A 17,664-nucleotide genomic window follows, 5' to 3' on the forward strand; every position below is an offset into this window, starting at 1 on the left:
CACAAACCTCGGTACCGAACCATCACTGTAACAGTGGATGTGAAACACCCCTCACAACTGATGGTGGCACCCTGGTTTGTTAACACCTCCTAGGGTTCAGAACCACTGCGTTCACCATCACTTTGTACCTGAAATGTTGCCATGGATTTACAAAATAACAGCTGCCTAACAAATGTTCATTGAAATGAAACTAAATTCTCCGCGGCAAGCTTTCAGCCCTGGGTGGGCTTCCTCCATCCTGCAGTACTTTGTGGGCAATGCCCCTGGCTGGTCAGGTGTTTTGTAGCCTGAGAGTGCAGACTATGTTAGATGTTCACCTCAGCAGAACAAATCCAAGGAGGTGATACTGTGTGGACTGCAGATCACCACCCCTCCAAATCACATAATACATTTGAAAAATAAATTAATTGCTGGCATATATATACATATATTAGGTGAAATACCTGCATTCTCTCTTTATTCTTAGTCAAAATCAAGGTGGTCATTTTTGATGGGCCCAGGGAGGTGCCTTTGTCTCTTCCATTTAACTAAAATAAATGAACACATTCTCACTAAATTTTCCACTTGGACAAGTGTGATTATAGAAAACACACAGAGTAATTTTTATTCATGCATGTTGATTCATTATGATACTCTAACATGAAAAGAGAGGCAGAACACAAACAAATAGTAATTTGAAGAAAAGAAGGAAACTAATACTTATTGAATGCCTACCATATGCCAGGCACGTCACACATGGTTTCACATTGAATATTCTCAACAACCTTATGTGTAGATATTATTACCCCAACATTTTAGATGCAGCAACTGAGCCCCTGAGTGGTTAAGTAACTCACGGAAAACTACATAGTGGGGATGGAATTTGAACTCAAGACAGACCCCATAGCTTGTGCTCTTGCCATTATTACACTAGACACCGAATGGCCCTCAATACTGAACAGAGGTGGCTGTGCTTTGTGCGGGCTCCTCCGTGTAATGCGGTGGGACCTTATTCTATCATCCCTAACCACAGGGCAGCATTCCACACGAGGAGGGCCTCATGCACCCTATTTGGCTACTATTGTACCCAAACCTATTTTTATACATAAAAGAATCAAGGATTTTATAGCCACACTCCAAAGTACTAAAAGTTGGGTGAACTTGTCTCCTCTGTTTCCTACTGCATCCTACTCTGTATGTGGCTTCCTGCTTACTTGTTAAAATACCCAGCAGACCCTAAGGTCCCTGAGGCAGGGATAGTGTTTTGTTCAATGTTGCACTCCCAGCATCCAGTAGACAGCCTGGCGTGTAGTAGTTACACAATACAATTTGCTGAATGGATGGATGGATGGTTAAAGCAGCCAGCTCTTATGTTTTGGGTATAAAATCACAATTCACCAATATGGGACATCAGACTTCAGTGGTGTCTAATCCAAAGCAGTGTCAGTGTCCCCACCAATTTTAATGTTCCCCTGCTCCCAGTGGTACTGACAGTAAGAGTGACAGAGGGCTATTGCACTCTTCACCCTCTGAGAGAGACGTACTAATTGGAAAAATCAGAGACTCTGTGTGACAAAAAGTCAAGAATGGAACAGAATAGAGAGCCCAGAAATAAACTCCTGCATATATAGTCAATTAATTTTCAACACAGGAGCCAAAAATAACCAGTGGGGGAAAAGACTGTATCCTTAATAAATGGTGCTAGGAAAACTAGATATCCACATGCGCAAAAGAATTCAACTGTACCCCGTCTTATACCATACACAAAAGTCAACCCAAAATGGATTAAAAATTTAAATGCAAGATCCCAAACTGTAAAACTTTTAGAAGAAAACATAGGGGGTAAAGTTCTTGACATTGGCAATGATTTTTTGGATTTGACATCAAAAGCAAAGACGATAAAAGCAAAAATAAACAAGTGAGACTAAAACTGAAAAGCTTCTGCACAACAAAGGAAACAATCAATAAAATGAAAAGATAACCTATCGAATGGGAGAAAATACTTGCAAACAATATAATCCAGCCTTAAAAAGGAAGGAAATCCTGCCATTTGCAACAAAACATATGCACATGGGTGGAGGGCATTATGCTAAGTGAAATGAGCCAGACAAAGACAAATGCTGCATGGTATCACTTATACGTGGAATCTAAAATAAAAATCCAAACTCATAGAAACAGAGAGTAGAACGGTGGCTGCCAGGTGCTTGGGATTGGGGAAAATAGGGAGAGGGTGGTAAAAGGATACAAACTTTCAGTTACGAAATGAATGAGGTGTGAAGGTTACCATGTATAGAATGGTGCCTATAGTTGACAGTACTGTGTTGTATAATTTAAATTTGCTAACAGAGTAGGACTTAAGAGTTCTCAGCAAAAAAAAAAAAAAAAAAAAAAGTGAATATTTGAGGTGAAGGATGTGTTAATTAACTAAACAGTGACAATCCTTTCTCAATGTGTGTGTGTATATATATATATATATATATATATCTCAAATCATCATGTTGTACACTTTAACCATACTACCAAAAAAAAGGTTTTTAATAAATTTTCCATGAGTGAGTAAAAAAAAACAAAGGTCAAGCAAAAATACTACCTCATTCAACCTTGGTTTTTCATTTTTCATCATTGAAGAACTGGTATTCTCTGAATTTTTGAAAAAAGCAGGCTGCTTTTGCAGAGTAGAAGCAAACCCTGCCCCTTCCTAGAAGGATTGCAAAGAGAATATTTTTCAGTTGCTCTATTACAATTAATCAACTCATAATTGACCCAATTCACCCAAGAGTAAAACTCCCACCTCTGAAAGCGTTTTCATCTTTAGAAAGCAGGGGGTATGGTGTGGGCGTGGCAGGCAGGAAGGAGGTATCCAAGTGTCCTTAGCCTGGACCAGGCCTGAATTCTCAGCCACCTGGAATCTCTGGTCTAGTTCTAGCCACCACTTTTCCATTACCATCTCCTTCCTCTGGAAATCCAGACTTGGAAACCCAGACTTGCTATGCTAGAGTGTAGTGGAGGATTAGTGCGCTAAGCTGAAATCTGCTTAGGGATATCCAGAGGACCCATGGGAGAGTTCTGAAATCCAAATAGAAAACTTCCCCCTGCCCCATTTCCCATTCCCTTTCTGGTTTAGAGTAAACCTTAACTCTTTGTCCTGCTCCCTCTGTAGAAAACTCTAACTGGACAGTAGAAGTAGGCAACAGAGCTTTCTTACGGGGGCATCTTCTGTTAACTTTGTCTCCTGCATCAAATTACTTTTCTGATACTGTTTGTTTCGCTGTTTCCTAGACTGAAGTGGCTTCCTTTTTTTCTTCTTATACATCTTCTTCTTCTGATTCAACTATTCCAGAAAGTACAGAGAAATTAGCCATTGAGGATTCCAGTGGTACGCCCACCCACATGTAGCACTCTTTTCACACAACACTCAAGACGCAATGGCTAACCCAGTATGTGTGCCCTCACAGTGTTGAACTGTTGTTGGTTTGGAGAATCAAAAAACAGTTCAGTTACCTCATTACCAGAGACCCCTCCCCACTTAACACCGTCCAGATCCCCCTATTATAGATATACTGCCGAAGGGGCACCTATACCAATAAACAAATATCTGTGATATAAAATTTGAAAGCACATTACTTATGGCAATATTGGCAGGTGCAGATAATACTGATTATTAGATGTGTGCTTAACAGATAAAGTTTGGCTGTGACCATAGGGTGGCTTCAATAATTAAGCAAATGAAGCTCAGGACTAATTTTCCAGGTACCTATGGTGTGGTGAAGCTCCTGATGCTGCTGTAAGTCCAGCTGAAGAAACTGTAGGGTCCAGTCTGATATGGCTGGTTCCTTCTGACACAGCCTCAAACTCACCCTATGATGAAATACTTCTTAATGCAACTAGGAAATCAGGTGCCCAGTGAACCACAACAAACCTTTTGCTGTTTCTAAAGCTCTTATACCATCTATGTGAAAAACAAGTCTGTTAATAGATGGGGCAGAAGAAAAATTACTTAATATATGGAAATATAAAAAAACTACCTAAGACCATGTAAACAAACATTTTTTAAAAAGTATGGCTCATTTGTGGGACTCCCCTGGTGGCGCAGTGGTTAACAATTTGCCTCCCAGTGCAGGGGACACAGGTTTGAGCCCTGGTCTGGGAAGATCCTACATGCCGTGGAACAACTCAGCCCGTGTGCCACGACTACTGTGCTCTAGAGCCCGTGAGCCACAACTACTGAGCCCGCATGCCACAACTACTGAAGCCCGTGTGCCTAGAGCCCGTGCTGTACAACGAGAAGCCACCGTAATGAGAAGCCCGCACACTGCAACGAAGAGGAGCCCCTGCTCGCCGCAACTAGAGAAAAGCCCCTGTGCAGCCAAAAATAAATAAATAAATTTATTTTAAAAAAAAAGTATGGGTCATTTTTTTTTTAATTTTGTTTATATTTTATTTATTTATTTTTGGTTGCGTTGGGTCTTTGTTGCTGCGTGTGCGCAGTCTTTCTCTAGTTGTGGCGAGCAGGGGCTACTCTTCGTTGCGGTGCGCGGGCTTCTCATTATGGTGGCTTCTCTTGTTGTACAGCACGGGCTCTAGGCAGCGGGCTTCAGTAGTTGTGGCACACGGGCTCAGTAGTTGTGGCACAGGGGCTTAGTTGCTCCCCAGCATATGGGATCTTCCCAGACCAGGGATCGAACCCGTGTCCCCTGCACTGGCAGGTAGATTCTTAACCACGGCGCCACCAGGGAAATTCTGGGTCATTTCTAACAACCTCTATCTCTTAACGTGGGTTTCACTTTTAGTTAAACTTTTTTTCCCCACTTTTAATTAATTTTGGAATAAATATGAAGTTCTCGCATGTTTCCCCCCTAGATTTAAAAAAGAAAGTTATAAAGGACAAAATGAAAGACTCCAGGGCAGGGTAACCAGTTAGGATGTTACTGCTGTATTTTCTGCAGATCTTGGGATAGTTGAAAATTCTTCCAAATTATCCAGTAGTGTCATGCTTTCTTTAGGCTGCTACTTTCTGGGTGCAAGAGTCTCTATAATCTTACCTCATCTGCTGTGTTCAGTAGGTGAACAGGGAGACCATCTGAGAAGGAGCTGTCAGAACCACTGGTGCTGTTTCCAAAAGGAAAGGAAAAAGGGAAATACCTGTTATTAATGTCTAGGATGTAAAACGCCTAGCAGACCAGCAGCATGGGATTAGGACACCTAGTCTGCTATTTGCCCTCATTGTCTGTGTTTCAATTACTAAGAATTCTTGATAAGCATATCGATTCATTCATTCTGAACACCTACTGCATGCCAGGCAGTGCACAGGAAACAGAGATGAACCAAGTGGCAAAATAAACACTGGCCGGATGGGCAAAGCTGCCCTTGGCAGTGATTGTGAGAGACTGTAGGATTCTTAATGAGCGGCCCTGGAGAACAGCAGGGGACTGGGATTTGTCTGAAAGCAGGGGCTTTGTCTCTTTCATACCTGTCTAGGCACTACCAGTTCAGAGAGCAAGGATCTGACTGGGTACTCTTCAAAAATGTGTTGAATATGCAAATAGATATATTTAATAACAAAGAAGCTGTAGGTCAGAGATTAGGAGTATTACTTTTATCACCCCAATTCCCCCTTCAAAAGTTTTGGAGCACATCTAGATTGATCTAAAGTCCTCCCCACAAACTGTCCCCTCCCCTTTTCTTCAAAGGCTAGGAGGAATGAAGACACAGATAATCCACCCTTTCTTCCTTCATCATGTCCTTTGCTTCTGTGTCATTATATTTTCCCCTTTCCTGGGGTGTGGTTGGCTAGAACTGAAAGCTGCGCTCTATGACACGTCCTCCATATATAAAAAAACGTCTTGGCACAAAACTCAAATCTCCTGGGAAAAGACAGCACTTCAAACCACTCTTCTGCTCAGCACTTTCATTCTGCTCATGCCCCCCCGCCCTCCCATCAGTGCACAATGAGGAGCCCCACAGCAAGGCAGCAGGAAGAAAGCCCTCTCTTCTCTGATCTAATTCCCAACTCCCTGTTCTCACAAGGCTTTTCCAGTCTGAGGAGTAGCCTTTGAGGCCACTAGATAATAGCCTCTGAAGTCCCTTTCGGAGGTAATAGAAAACTTTAACAAATGGGAAAAAAAACATTAGATGCAGTATACCCCAGATGATGTCGAAAATCATGTACATGCACACAGACAGAGCAAACTCAAACTGGGCTTGCACACAAGTCTGCTTTTCTGTGTAACCGTGTGAATGGATAGGAGGAGCCCCATGGAGGCTGGTGCAGAGGTTGGCAGATTGGTTTCAATAACTCTTAACTAAATGCCTCAGAGTATCCCTGCTGAGCCTGTCAGAATGCAGTCAGGATGCTTCTGAGTTGGTCCCCCTGGGCCCTATATGTATGACTTGATATGCGGGGGGCATTTTGCTTTTGAGGCTGAAAGTGAAGAGGGTTTGATGCAGTGGTCCTGGAGAGTTAGGCAAAGGATTCTGGGAGAGTGGAAGAGGCGACGTGGTGAATGGGACACGCTACCTGGGCTGCTGGTCTGGTTTAAGGTTCCTAAAGAGACATTTGGGAGACTCAGCCAGCAGAACTACTTTAGGACCCAGAATCAATGTGCTACATAGAGTGGGTGGGCGAGCCATCCCCTTCCCACTTTCTACCACAGACTACAGTGCAGTCTCTAGCAGAAGGCCGCCATGCCCTGACCAGAAACCTTCTGACTGGGGACAGCTGGGGCGGTAAGCTCCAGTAGCAGGTGTTCTGGCACACCTGTGAAATAATCACCCCCTACCTGGGGGCTTCCTAAAATAGCTGTGGAGACTATTAGAGTGGGCCCGAGATCCTACATACTAAATGAATTCAACAAATATTTATTGAGCTCTCCCTATGTGCCAGGTACTGTTCTAAGTAAATGAGATACAGAGATGAACAAAACAAAGATCTCTGACTTTGTGGAACGTACACCCTAGTAGGGGGAGACAGGCAATAAATAACAGACACAACAAAGACATAAGTGATATAGAATGACAAATGATACAGAAGGTGGTAAAACGCTATGGAAAAAAGCAGAGCATGTAAAGGGGTTGAGGAATGGCAGGAGGGTGAAGGCAGGGGAGCAAGCTGCAATATTAGAGTAATGAGGGTAGAGGCCACACTGAAAAAGCTGGCGCTTAAGCAAAGACTTGAAGGGGGTGAAGGAATTAGCATTGTGATTATCTGGGGGAGAGCAGTTGGAACTGCCAGTGCAAGGGCCCTGAGGTAGAGCGGGGAGGCCAGTGTAGCTGTAGCAGTGTGTGAGAGGGTGAGGGTGGAGGTCACAGAGGTAGCAGATGGCTAGATCCTATAGCCTTGTAGGCCACTGTAGGGTCCTTGACTTTGTATCTGAGTGAAGTGGTGAAGCCACTGAGGTGTTTTAAACAGAGGAATGACACGATCTGATTTACTTTAAAAGAATCACTCTCCTGGTTTTCTTTTGGCCGTGCTGGTCCCTTCCTAGTCTTATTCGCTGGCTCCTCATGGTCTCTTTAACCTCTTACAGCTATGGTACCCAGCTCAGACTCAGCCCTCTTCTCTACTCTACCTGCACTTACTCCCTTGGGATATCTGCCACACTTAAGGTTTAAATATCATCTATCCACGATGACTCTCTCCATCAGACCTCTCTACACTGAACTCCAGACTCATATATCCAACTGCTTATTCCATATCTCCATTTAGACATCTAGTAGACACCTCAAACTCAACATGCCCAACACTAGATTCCTGATCTTCATCACCCCCCTAACCTTCTCCACCCACTTCATCTTCCCCAGCTCAGTTAAAGGCAACTCCATCCAACCAATTATAGAGTCATTCTCTCTTTCTCTCATACCCGATATCCAATCCATAAGCAAATCTTAATGTGTGAAACTTCAAAATATATCTAGAATCCAACCAATTCCCACACCCCCAAACACTGCTACACCCCTAAGCACCATCACCCTTCTTCTGTATTATTGCAAGAGCCTCCTAATGAGTGTCCTGCTTAGCCCTTTCCTCTTTACAATCTCTTTTCCACATAGCAGCCTCAGTAAAACCTAAGTCAGGTCACGATACTTGTGTACTTAAAACCTTCCAAAGGCTTTCCATCTCCCTTGAAGTAAAAGACAAAGGCTTCACAATTGCCTACGAGGCCCTACACAAACCGCCTGCCCATCTCCCTAACGCCTTCTAGAGCCTAGAAGAGAGGCTGTCAAAGATCAGGCACTCAATACATAGTTGTTGAAGGAATGAAGTGCATTCAAGGGTGCCGTGATTTATTCAATATTTTGCACCTGAGGTTCAAAACCAACAAAACAACAGAGCAGGCAAGACAATTAAAAATATATATATAGAACCCCTATGGTTTTTCTTTGAAATGAAGTTTGTTACCTGGATTCAATGTCAGACAAAGAGATGTCACTCCAGCTTCCTTCTAAATCCATATCTTGTCCAAGTTCTTTGAATTTCTTATGGATCTCCTGTTGTAAGAGCTCTTTAAGCTCTGCTAGACACTGCATGAACTATGGAAGTGAAAAAAAGAACTATTTTTGATTATTCATTTAGTTATTCATCAGATATTTACTAAGTATACGCTGAAAGGCACTTTATTTATTGCTGGGGACATAAAGATGAGTAAGCTGTAACCTCTGCTACTAAGGACGTGTTAACAATAAGTTACATGAGCTGTAAGAACAGACAGCAGCATTTTTAGGGCAGAATATCAGTGAACACTGCTTTAGTCACTTTTCCCTGGCTAAAGCCAATAATACACTTCTTGAACAAGGCAAAGGTCAGATTTATTTTATTTTTTTGAGTAGGGAAAGTTAGAATGGGGTTGTTCAGAATTTGGCCTATGGCAAATCTGATTTAACAGGCCCTATGTTGAGGTCAAAGTGTCTTTTAAGTATTTTTTAATTGAACAGTTGCATCCAGAGTGGTGCATGTCATGTGTTCCCAGGGCCGACATTTCAGAGGGGGTATGAGAGACGAGTTAGAGACCATGAGTACACGCTCCCTTTTAAGAAGGCGAGTGGTGATGCGAAATAGAAATAATCTCCTGGAGCAACAAGGCTAAAGGAAGCCTTCGTTTGTATTTAGGATGGGGGCAGCCTGAGAACATCTGCAGTTGAGGGGAAGAAGAAAAGGAGAAAACTGAGGGCACAGAAAAGAGAGGAGGTAACTGAGGCAAGACCTCAGGGAGGCCACAGGGGAGGTTGGCAAGCGCTTGAAGGACAGGGATAGTTTTGGAGAAGAGAAAGGACACCTGATTTTCTGAAATAGGAGGAAGGGAAGTAAGAATTGGTGCTGCCACAGCTAAGCCTAGAAGCGAGGGAGAGGTGTGCTGAAGAGAAGGTGGCACCATGGCCTCTGTTCCTGGGGAAGTATGAGGTCTTATTGTTTGCTGAGACTGCAGGCTGGGGGCTTTCTTATTTTCTTTGATTAGAAAAACTTCAGAAAAATATTAAGAGGAAAATAAAGATTGCCTGTAATCCCACTGGGCTGACTTCGGACCCACGTGAAAACGATCACAGTCACATCACCATATTTCTTGAAACCCCATTTTTACCTTCGTTCTGTCAGGATCACAGAAATCCAGAAGGGTGTCACAGACATGATAACCCAGGGATTTTAGATCCTCAAGGGTAAAGTGAGTGTCTCTTTTATTGCCTGCGGAAAAAATTCGTAACACTTCTTATTAAATCTTAATGAGCAAATGCAAATCTCATTTAGGAATATCTCGTTAGAAACACCACCTATGATTCTAGAATATTACACTTCTGGACAGGGTCTCTCTCCTTCTAGTTTTAGTTTGATTCAGGAGAATCTCTGACAATGAACAAGTTTACAATCATGATGGCTACAGTTACTGAGGCTTTACTCTGTGGTAGGCACTATGTCGAGTGCTTTACATGCACTGCCTCGTTAAGTAGTGCCTGTAATGCAGGTACTATTATTATTGCCAGTAAACGGAAATTCAAACCCAGACCTGCCTGATTTCCAGGGCCTGAGCAACAACTATGCTATACTGCCCCATCAGGCATTACGTTTCACACTCATATTTTGGGTTCTCAAATTTAACATTAAGGCACAGACAAGAAAATCTTCTAGGTCAATTATTTCCCCAACATTCAAGGAGATTTCATCTCCCCAGTGCTTTGCTTGGCGTCCCCTTGCCATGCCGGCTTATGATATACAAAAGAGAGCTTACCCAGGGTGGACCCACCAAAGGTAGACTCCATGGTATAGCTGTTTAGGATCCCCATCCGCCACATCACGACTCGTCCTGTTCCTTCTTTGCACTTTTGGACTTTAAAATTACAACTATGGAAAGAGACCTAAAGAGAAATCCAAGCCCTCTGTTAATTATAAATTGGCAAACGTTAAGATGTCTAAATTCACTAATATGAATTAAAAAAATGGTTCCCTTGGGTTCTATATGTTACTTCCTAACGTATGTTCCATAACATACTAATTCTAAGAGATGTTACTAGATGTAACAGAGGAAAAAAATGAGTTCTGTTGGCCAGGGAGAAGGTTTAACAAGACCAAACAGGCCTCCTCTGTGGGACTTCTCAGAGCATTTAATATGTTGTTGTGAACGCTGACCCTCCAAACGGGAGAGAGTATATTCTGATTTTCATTGTTCATGAACGCTTCCTTTCCTTCGCCACCTTCCCCAGGGACATTTTGCAGGACTAGGGTTCCTTGAGGGCCTGTTTGGGAATGCTGGCTTACTTTAGCATTCAAGGCACTAGCCAGCCTTTCTAAGGTTTATTTTCTACCCCTCCCCAACTTGAACCCTTGGGTCTAACTGCATTTGCCCTCTTTCTATGAGCTGTGTGTGCCCCGCCCCTACAGCCTCTGCCTAGAGCTCTTCTGCTGCTCATCACTAACGTTTCTGGCTTGGAGTTCAATATCCTCCACTGTCTTTCATGACCGCCCCAATTCTCTTTCCTCACTTGGAGTCTGTAAACATATACTTATGCAACTATCCCAACCTATCCTGTCCTGCTGAAAATGCTTTAGAGTTGGAAGGCGTCTCACTACCAGCGATTTCTGAATTGTGCTCTCTGAAATCCAGAGGTTCTACCGAGGAGCCCCAGGGCGCTCCTGCTGCAAGAACTGAGGAGGACACAGGACGGCAGGGTACTGAGCCCTCCCTCTGCCCACTTCAACTAGCGCAGCGCTGCTTTTCATTGTTTTAAACGCTAGGTTCCGGATGGGATTTCATGTGAAGAAAAGAGATCCCTGGAAAAAACAGGAAGATTGAAAAAAGAAAAGGAAAAAGAAAGGAAAGAAGGGAGGGAGGGATAAAGGGCAGAAGGAAAAAAGGCTTCCTTTTTCTTTCTTCTTTGTTTTTACAGATAAGAGTAGCAGAGACAAAATATTTGTCCTATATCTTTATGTGAGAAAATTTACACTGTCATTTAAATACTTTTCTGAATCCAGCCTAATTTCTTTCCAATGACAGTTACATTTTGTGAATTTATTTATGATGTTGAAAACCAGCTTCTAAATCAATGCAGATACAACTGTCACAGAGCTGTTACTCAGCCAACTATTAAAGGCTTTTAAGTTGTTTTTATTAGCCCTTTAATATCTTGCAGTTATTTGTGATCTTGTATTACATAAACGTTTCTGTGGAGACTCATATAATATTAGCATTTTGCTGTTAGCAATATTAGCATTTGTCCTTCAGTCCCTTCTTCCACTGCCAAACACAGGATGAAAGATGATAGAGAATTCTACCACTAACAGTTTGAACCTGTGCCTAGAGCAATTAAAAAAATCATCTTTATTGAGATACAATTCACATACCATAAAATTCACACATTTAAAGCACACAATTCAGTGATTTAAAGACATTCACAGAGTTGTGTGACCATTACCACAACCTAAGTTTAGAACATTTTCATCACCCCGAAAAGAAACCCAGTACCCCTCATTAGCAGTCACTCCCCATGCCAACCTCCCCACATCAGCCCTAGGCAATCATTAACCCACTTTCTGTCTCTATAGATTTGCCTCTTCTGAACATTTCATAGAATGGAATCATATACGTGGCTTTTTGTGTCTAGCTTCTTTCACTTAGTGTAATGTTTTCAAGGTTCATCCGTGTCCTAGCATACCAGTACTTAATTTTTCTTGCTGCCAAGTAACATTCCATCGTGTGGATACACTACATTTTACTTATCTTTTCATCAGACACAGAGTAATTCTTAAAGCCACACGTTTCTAAATTCTTGAAGTCCAGGTAGCTTGGATTTACCCAAGATAATGGAGAGATAAAAGTGGCAAATCAAACACTGCATATAGGAAGCAATGAGTTATCCTTCCCCCTTAGTCAATGGACAGAAAATTACCTTACATGCTTACCTTATCCGGAGCATTTTTGCTTAACATTAAAGGAAAGACTCGCTCGTGAAGCCAGAACTTGTGATCATTGTTATTACAGCCGTACAGGAAGATATTACTCTTACGGCTGTGGCCGTGGATATCACAATACAAGAGAACCTCCCTTTCTTCAAGAAGTCTGTTGGGGGTGGGGGAGGCAAACAAAGAACTCAATGGATATACAGGGCATGAGCATGACCAAGGATCCTTTGGAGTCTCTTCCTTAAGGATGTCTGTTGATACTTTCCCCCCTAAGAAAATTTCAGCCCCTAATGACCTTCAAAGGACCCTATGCCCAACCTCAGCCCCTGCTGGAAACATGTCACCAGCACTCCTTGCCTCTGCCAGCCAGAGGAACTTGATGGAAAAGGGGATGTGGAAAGGGGAGATGGGTAGGCCTTGCATAAGCTGACAAGAAAGAGGAGAAAATCTACTAAAGGAAAGCCCACTCTGGTGCAGAACTGTGGAAAGAGAGAGAGAGGTAGAGAGGGGAAAGAACCAAAGAAAGCCTTGGTTTCTGACATTCCAGGGCTAGTTCCTTTAAGACTCAGCTCTTCTTTGTTTCCTGATTACCAGGACACCTCCAAACACCTTCTCCATGATGACGGTGGTGGTAACAATAATGCCCCACATTTACAATGTGCAGGGTACTGTGCTAAACAGATTACATGGATTATCTCATTGAATCCTCACAGTAACCACCCAGCACAGGTATTATCATCCCCATTCGACAGGTAAGAAAGCTGAAGCACAGAGAGGTTAAATCACTTCCATGGTCACAGAACCAGCCAGTAGTAAAACCAGGTCTCAAACCCAGGCCTGCCTGACTCCAATATATGCTCTTAGCCATTTTGCCTACCAACCCAACACAACTCTCAGCCATTCACACAGATATGGTGAGAAGGTGCGTGCGTTCACATATTCGTATCTGCTGCAGTTGCATGCCCAGCGAAATGGAAGCTCCTTTAAGGCGGGTGCTATTCTATCATAGGCTTCAACTGCTTTTATATACGCTTGGAAAATGCAGATTGATTTATTATTCTTTTTTTAAAAAAAATAAATTTATTTATTTATTTTTGGCTGCATTGGGTCTTTGTTGCTGCACGCGGGCTTTTCTAGGTGTGGTGAGTGGGGGCTGCTCTTTGTTGCGGTGATCAGGCTTCTCACTGCAGTGGCTTCTCTTGTTGTGGAGCATGGGCTCTAGGCGCATGGGCTTCAGTAGTTGTGGCTCACGGGCTCTAGAGCGCAGGCTCAGTAGTTGTACCCCACGGCATGTGGGATCTTCCCGGACCAGGGCTCGAACCCGTGTCCCCTGCACTGGCAGGCGGACTCCCAACCACTGAGCCACCAGGGAAGTCCCATTATTATTCATTCTTCATAAGAGGCAATATAAGATGGTAATAAGGCATTCAGACTCTGCAACCAGAGAACTAGCTCTATGACTTTGGGCAAGTTTCTTAAACTTTCTGGGCCTTAATTTCCTCATCATATACAAGATGGGGATATTGATTGTGCCTACCTCACAGGGTGAATGTGAAGATTAAATGGGTCATGTGTAATACTGCCTGTCGTACATAAGCACTCACTAATTGTTAGGTACTACTATTATTATTACTGTTACACAAGTCTCATCATGAAGACCTATGAACTCCTTGACTTTTGACCTTTTCCATTCAATCATTTCACTTATAAGTGAAATGCTTCTAGCTGAAATCTCGCATGTTCAGTTTCAACCCAAAGATAAGACATGATTTAAAGTTTGAAAATGAACAAACCCAAGTGGCTGCAAAGAGAACGTTGAAGACTGTCCATAAACCTATACCCGATTCCTATGCCATGAGAAGAGATCTCATGCCATCAGATAGTGCTGACAGCGTTCAGAGTAAGACCAATAGATAAAGGCCTCACCTCTTGATCATGTTCCTGGTGTGCCAGATACAAGGAAAAGACTCCTCCAGAACAGTTTTATAATGCCTGTTCAAGTCCCTTCCAGCCAATGAACAACGATAATTCCCCACGATCACTCCGTCTGGATTTAACATGGGAACCACTTTGAAGATAAAGATATCTCTGAGGAGCTGGGCATCTGGGGAGTTGCTAAGGATGAAGTCCAAAAAGCCTTTCATAATCCAAGAGCCATTACTTTCCCCAGGGTGCACTCTGGCAGTCAAGACCACAGCTTTCTTTGCAGCTGCCTCTTGAGGGGTCCGGGCTGGGTTGGTGATGGTGAGCAGGTAGACGATGTTTCCTGCAAGGCTCCTGCATAAAGTTCGGAGTTTGCAGAACTGAGATTGGACGGGGCTGTTTGCCACTGACAGGAGGAAGCACTGCAAGTCAGAGTACGTATATGGGTAGAAGTGTGCAAAGAAGCAAGTGTCCTGGTCATGTGGAAACTGAATGGTCCATGTGAGACAGTAAAAGCGCTGCTGCCCATCGTCCGTGTTGCTCCTATAGTACCTGATTTCATTTCCTTCTCTCCTCCAGCCAATGCTGTGGGTGCTGGCATCCAATTGGGAATACATGAGTGGCTTCATCCCTATAGTATAAAGGCTCTTGGGTTTCAGGAGGTTGACGATGGTGAAGCGATAGGTGACATCTTTTCTGGTGTTCTGAACTCGAAAGTAAAACCACTGAGTGTGCTTATTCGTGTAGAGGTCAGTTCGCAAGGTGAGTTCATACTCATAGGTGTTTCTGTAATAGAGAACACAGAAGAATATCTCTATAACTCCACACGCCCCTCAAAAAACAAACATTGTTTCCCTCTGGTAAAAACAGATCTTATTACAACAGAAAAGCCTGCTACATCACACATTTATTTTCTTATTTCCCTAGTTTTCCAACTCACGTATTAGGCTAGAAGGAACTTGGGAAAAGAAAGTTTATTCGGAGTGGGACAGGAAGAATCTCAAACCTTACACTGCTGCACAGCACTTCTGGGAGCACTGTGAGCTTCTTGGTATCTTTTGAGAGTATCCAATGGCAGTTTCTAACCACTTCAACACATTTCTCTTTAATACACTGAACAGTAGTGAAGCCAGAGCCCCATGTTGGCTGTTAGCTACATCCTGGACATCATCACTGTAGAGGAGACCTGTAAGCCCTCTGTGCTATTTTTATATCTGATTCTCACTTATTTGAAGATGAGGGGGCATCTCTGGAATGCTTTCACCTTGTTGAACTTGCAGAAGACAAAATACAAATGCCAAAAAGCATGGAAAGATATTCACCCACATGCATAATTAATGAAGTACAAATTAAAATAGGATGCCCTTTCCCCCTCCATCTCATCAACATTCCAGTGCTGCGAACCAGGCACTCTCACACACAGTTGATGGGGACTGAAATCACATTGGGAGGGCAAATGGGCAAAAACTAGCGGTACTGAAGTGATCAAACGCTGAACCAACAATTTTATTTCTAGAGTTTATCTCATAAAACCACAAATACTTAAAAATATAAATGCAGAGAATTCCCTGGTGGTCCAGTGGTTAGGACTCTGTGCTTCCACTGCAGGGAGCATGGATTCGATCCCTAGTCGGGGAGCTAAGATCCCGCAAGCTGCACAGTGCGACCAAAAAAACAAAAAAATGCATAAGGGTATTAATTCATTAAGCAAAATATTGTAAACATCTTAATTTCCCATCAGTTGGGGACAAGGTAAATAAGGTATGGAGTATCCATACAATAGGACAATATGAATATCTGTGATATGGCCATAGAAAAATATTTAAATTTTATTAAGTGGAAAAAAGCAACAGGTAAAACAGTATGTATACCACTTTCCCATTTTTAAAAATATATAATTTGTGTATATTACGTATTAGAGAGAGAGAGAGAGAGAGAGAAAATTAATGCATATACACAAAACTATAAACAGTTGCTGCATCCAGGAGGTATGATTATAGAACTGCAACTTTTATGGTATTTTTATTGAGACTGTAAAAAATTAATAACCAGAAACCCAATTAAATAGAGTTGGGAGACCAGAAGAGGGAGCTCTCATGCCCTGCAATGATAGCAGAGCCCAACAGGAAGAAAAAAAGACTCCTTTTCCTTCCTGGCAAGGACTCAGCCAATGAAAAGCCACGGACCCTTTGTTTACTGGAGCCCTCCCAACTTCCTTCTCCTCTCAGTGAAAGTGTTCTCCCTCTCTTGTAGTGTGGGACTTGCATGTGGCATCCCCCGTGGTTGCAGACCCTGAATTGCAGTTCTCTGCCAATCCTGAATAAACGCATCTTTGCTGGAGAAATATCTGACAGTCTGTTTATTTCAGGTCAACAATGCAAATTTCAAACGCGCACTAATTTCTTTTAGAAGTAGAAAAAATAATTTAGATAAATTTTCATTCTGAAAAGTATGAGTCACAATGATTCCATTCTTCTTCATCGTCCTCACAATTACCTCTCATCACTTTTCTCTTTCACAAAAACACTCCTGATCGCTAACATGATTCCTGAAGACACTTCTCAGTCACTTCAGTCATCATCCCTTTGGGAAATTCCTCTTTGTTACTCACACTCTAGTAGCTTTCTGCAGGTTCCCACTCTCAAACCTTGATTCAAACAGTAAAGTATCATCTTCTGGTCCTTGCAACGTGACTGCCAGTTCCTTGATAATCCCTGGTTTGCCTCCCACTCTGGAACTGGTGAAATAGGAATCTTCGGTGGGCACTGCAGATGAGACAGACATACTCAGTCCAAGTTTCACTCAGAATCCATCTATCCAGCAAATATTAATTGAACCCCTTTGTGTTCAGCACTATTCTAGCTTAAGAACAATGAGTATTTAAATTTTCAATTGTCCTTGCTGAGACTTTTAAGTTTTAAAAATGTATATATTTGAAGACCTTTAAGTAGTTTAGAGGACTTCCTTTTGCTACCTGGTTACCCTTGGCAACTCAAATACTGCTTATACCCATTTAAACTCTAATTTAAAAGGATGCTGGCAAAAAATTACATTCTAAGTGGAGCACCGGAAAACATTTGCAGTCTTATTCTACAAGAACAAACAAAAAGCCAAATAGCACCTATTTATTAATTTAAAAAGAAGATAAAGGGGGAAAAAAAGAGAGAAAATAAAGTACACTCCATGTCATTGTTTGGTATATCATTCCAGATTTAAATATAACAAAAATAGAAGCGTGAGAAGAACTGGCACGAGTGCAATTTGTCTAAAAGGGGAAACAAAATATCATAGTCATTAGTGAAAAGAAAAGGTTATGATTGAAACTTTTTCTTTAACATTGAGCTAAAACAAAAAACATTACACAATTTATATTATTT

General features: G+C 42.3%; 1 protein-coding gene across 2 annotated transcripts in view; it reads right to left on the reverse strand.

Moving 5' to 3' along the window:
- AGBL2 (AGBL carboxypeptidase 2) overlaps window positions 1-17,664 on the reverse strand; it is a 41,499-nt gene that overhangs the window by 1,848 nt on the left and 21,987 nt on the right. For both annotated transcript variants that reach the window (XM_060018909.1, XM_060018908.1), the window contains 10 exons: window positions 16,899-17,052; window positions 14,291-15,073; window positions 12,365-12,521; window positions 10,197-10,323; window positions 9,555-9,655; window positions 8,378-8,508; window positions 5,022-5,088; window positions 3,185-3,310; window positions 2,570-2,677; window positions 444-527 (listed from right to left, as the gene is read on the reverse strand). In XM_060018909.1, coding sequence (XP_059874892.1) covers window positions 444-527; window positions 2,570-2,677; window positions 3,185-3,310; window positions 5,022-5,088; window positions 8,378-8,508; window positions 9,555-9,655; window positions 10,197-10,323; window positions 12,365-12,521; window positions 14,291-15,073; window positions 16,899-17,052 — 1,838 coding nt within the window. The remainder of the gene's footprint in view (window positions 1-443; window positions 528-2,569; window positions 2,678-3,184; window positions 3,311-5,021; window positions 5,089-8,377; window positions 8,509-9,554; window positions 9,656-10,196; window positions 10,324-12,364; window positions 12,522-14,290; window positions 15,074-16,898; window positions 17,053-17,664) is intronic.

The sequence above is a fragment of the Delphinus delphis genome, chromosome 8 (assembly GCF_949987515.2).
Source record: "Delphinus delphis chromosome 8, mDelDel1.2, whole genome shotgun sequence".
In the NCBI taxonomy this organism is placed as follows: Eukaryota; Metazoa; Chordata; class Mammalia; order Artiodactyla; family Delphinidae; genus Delphinus; species Delphinus delphis.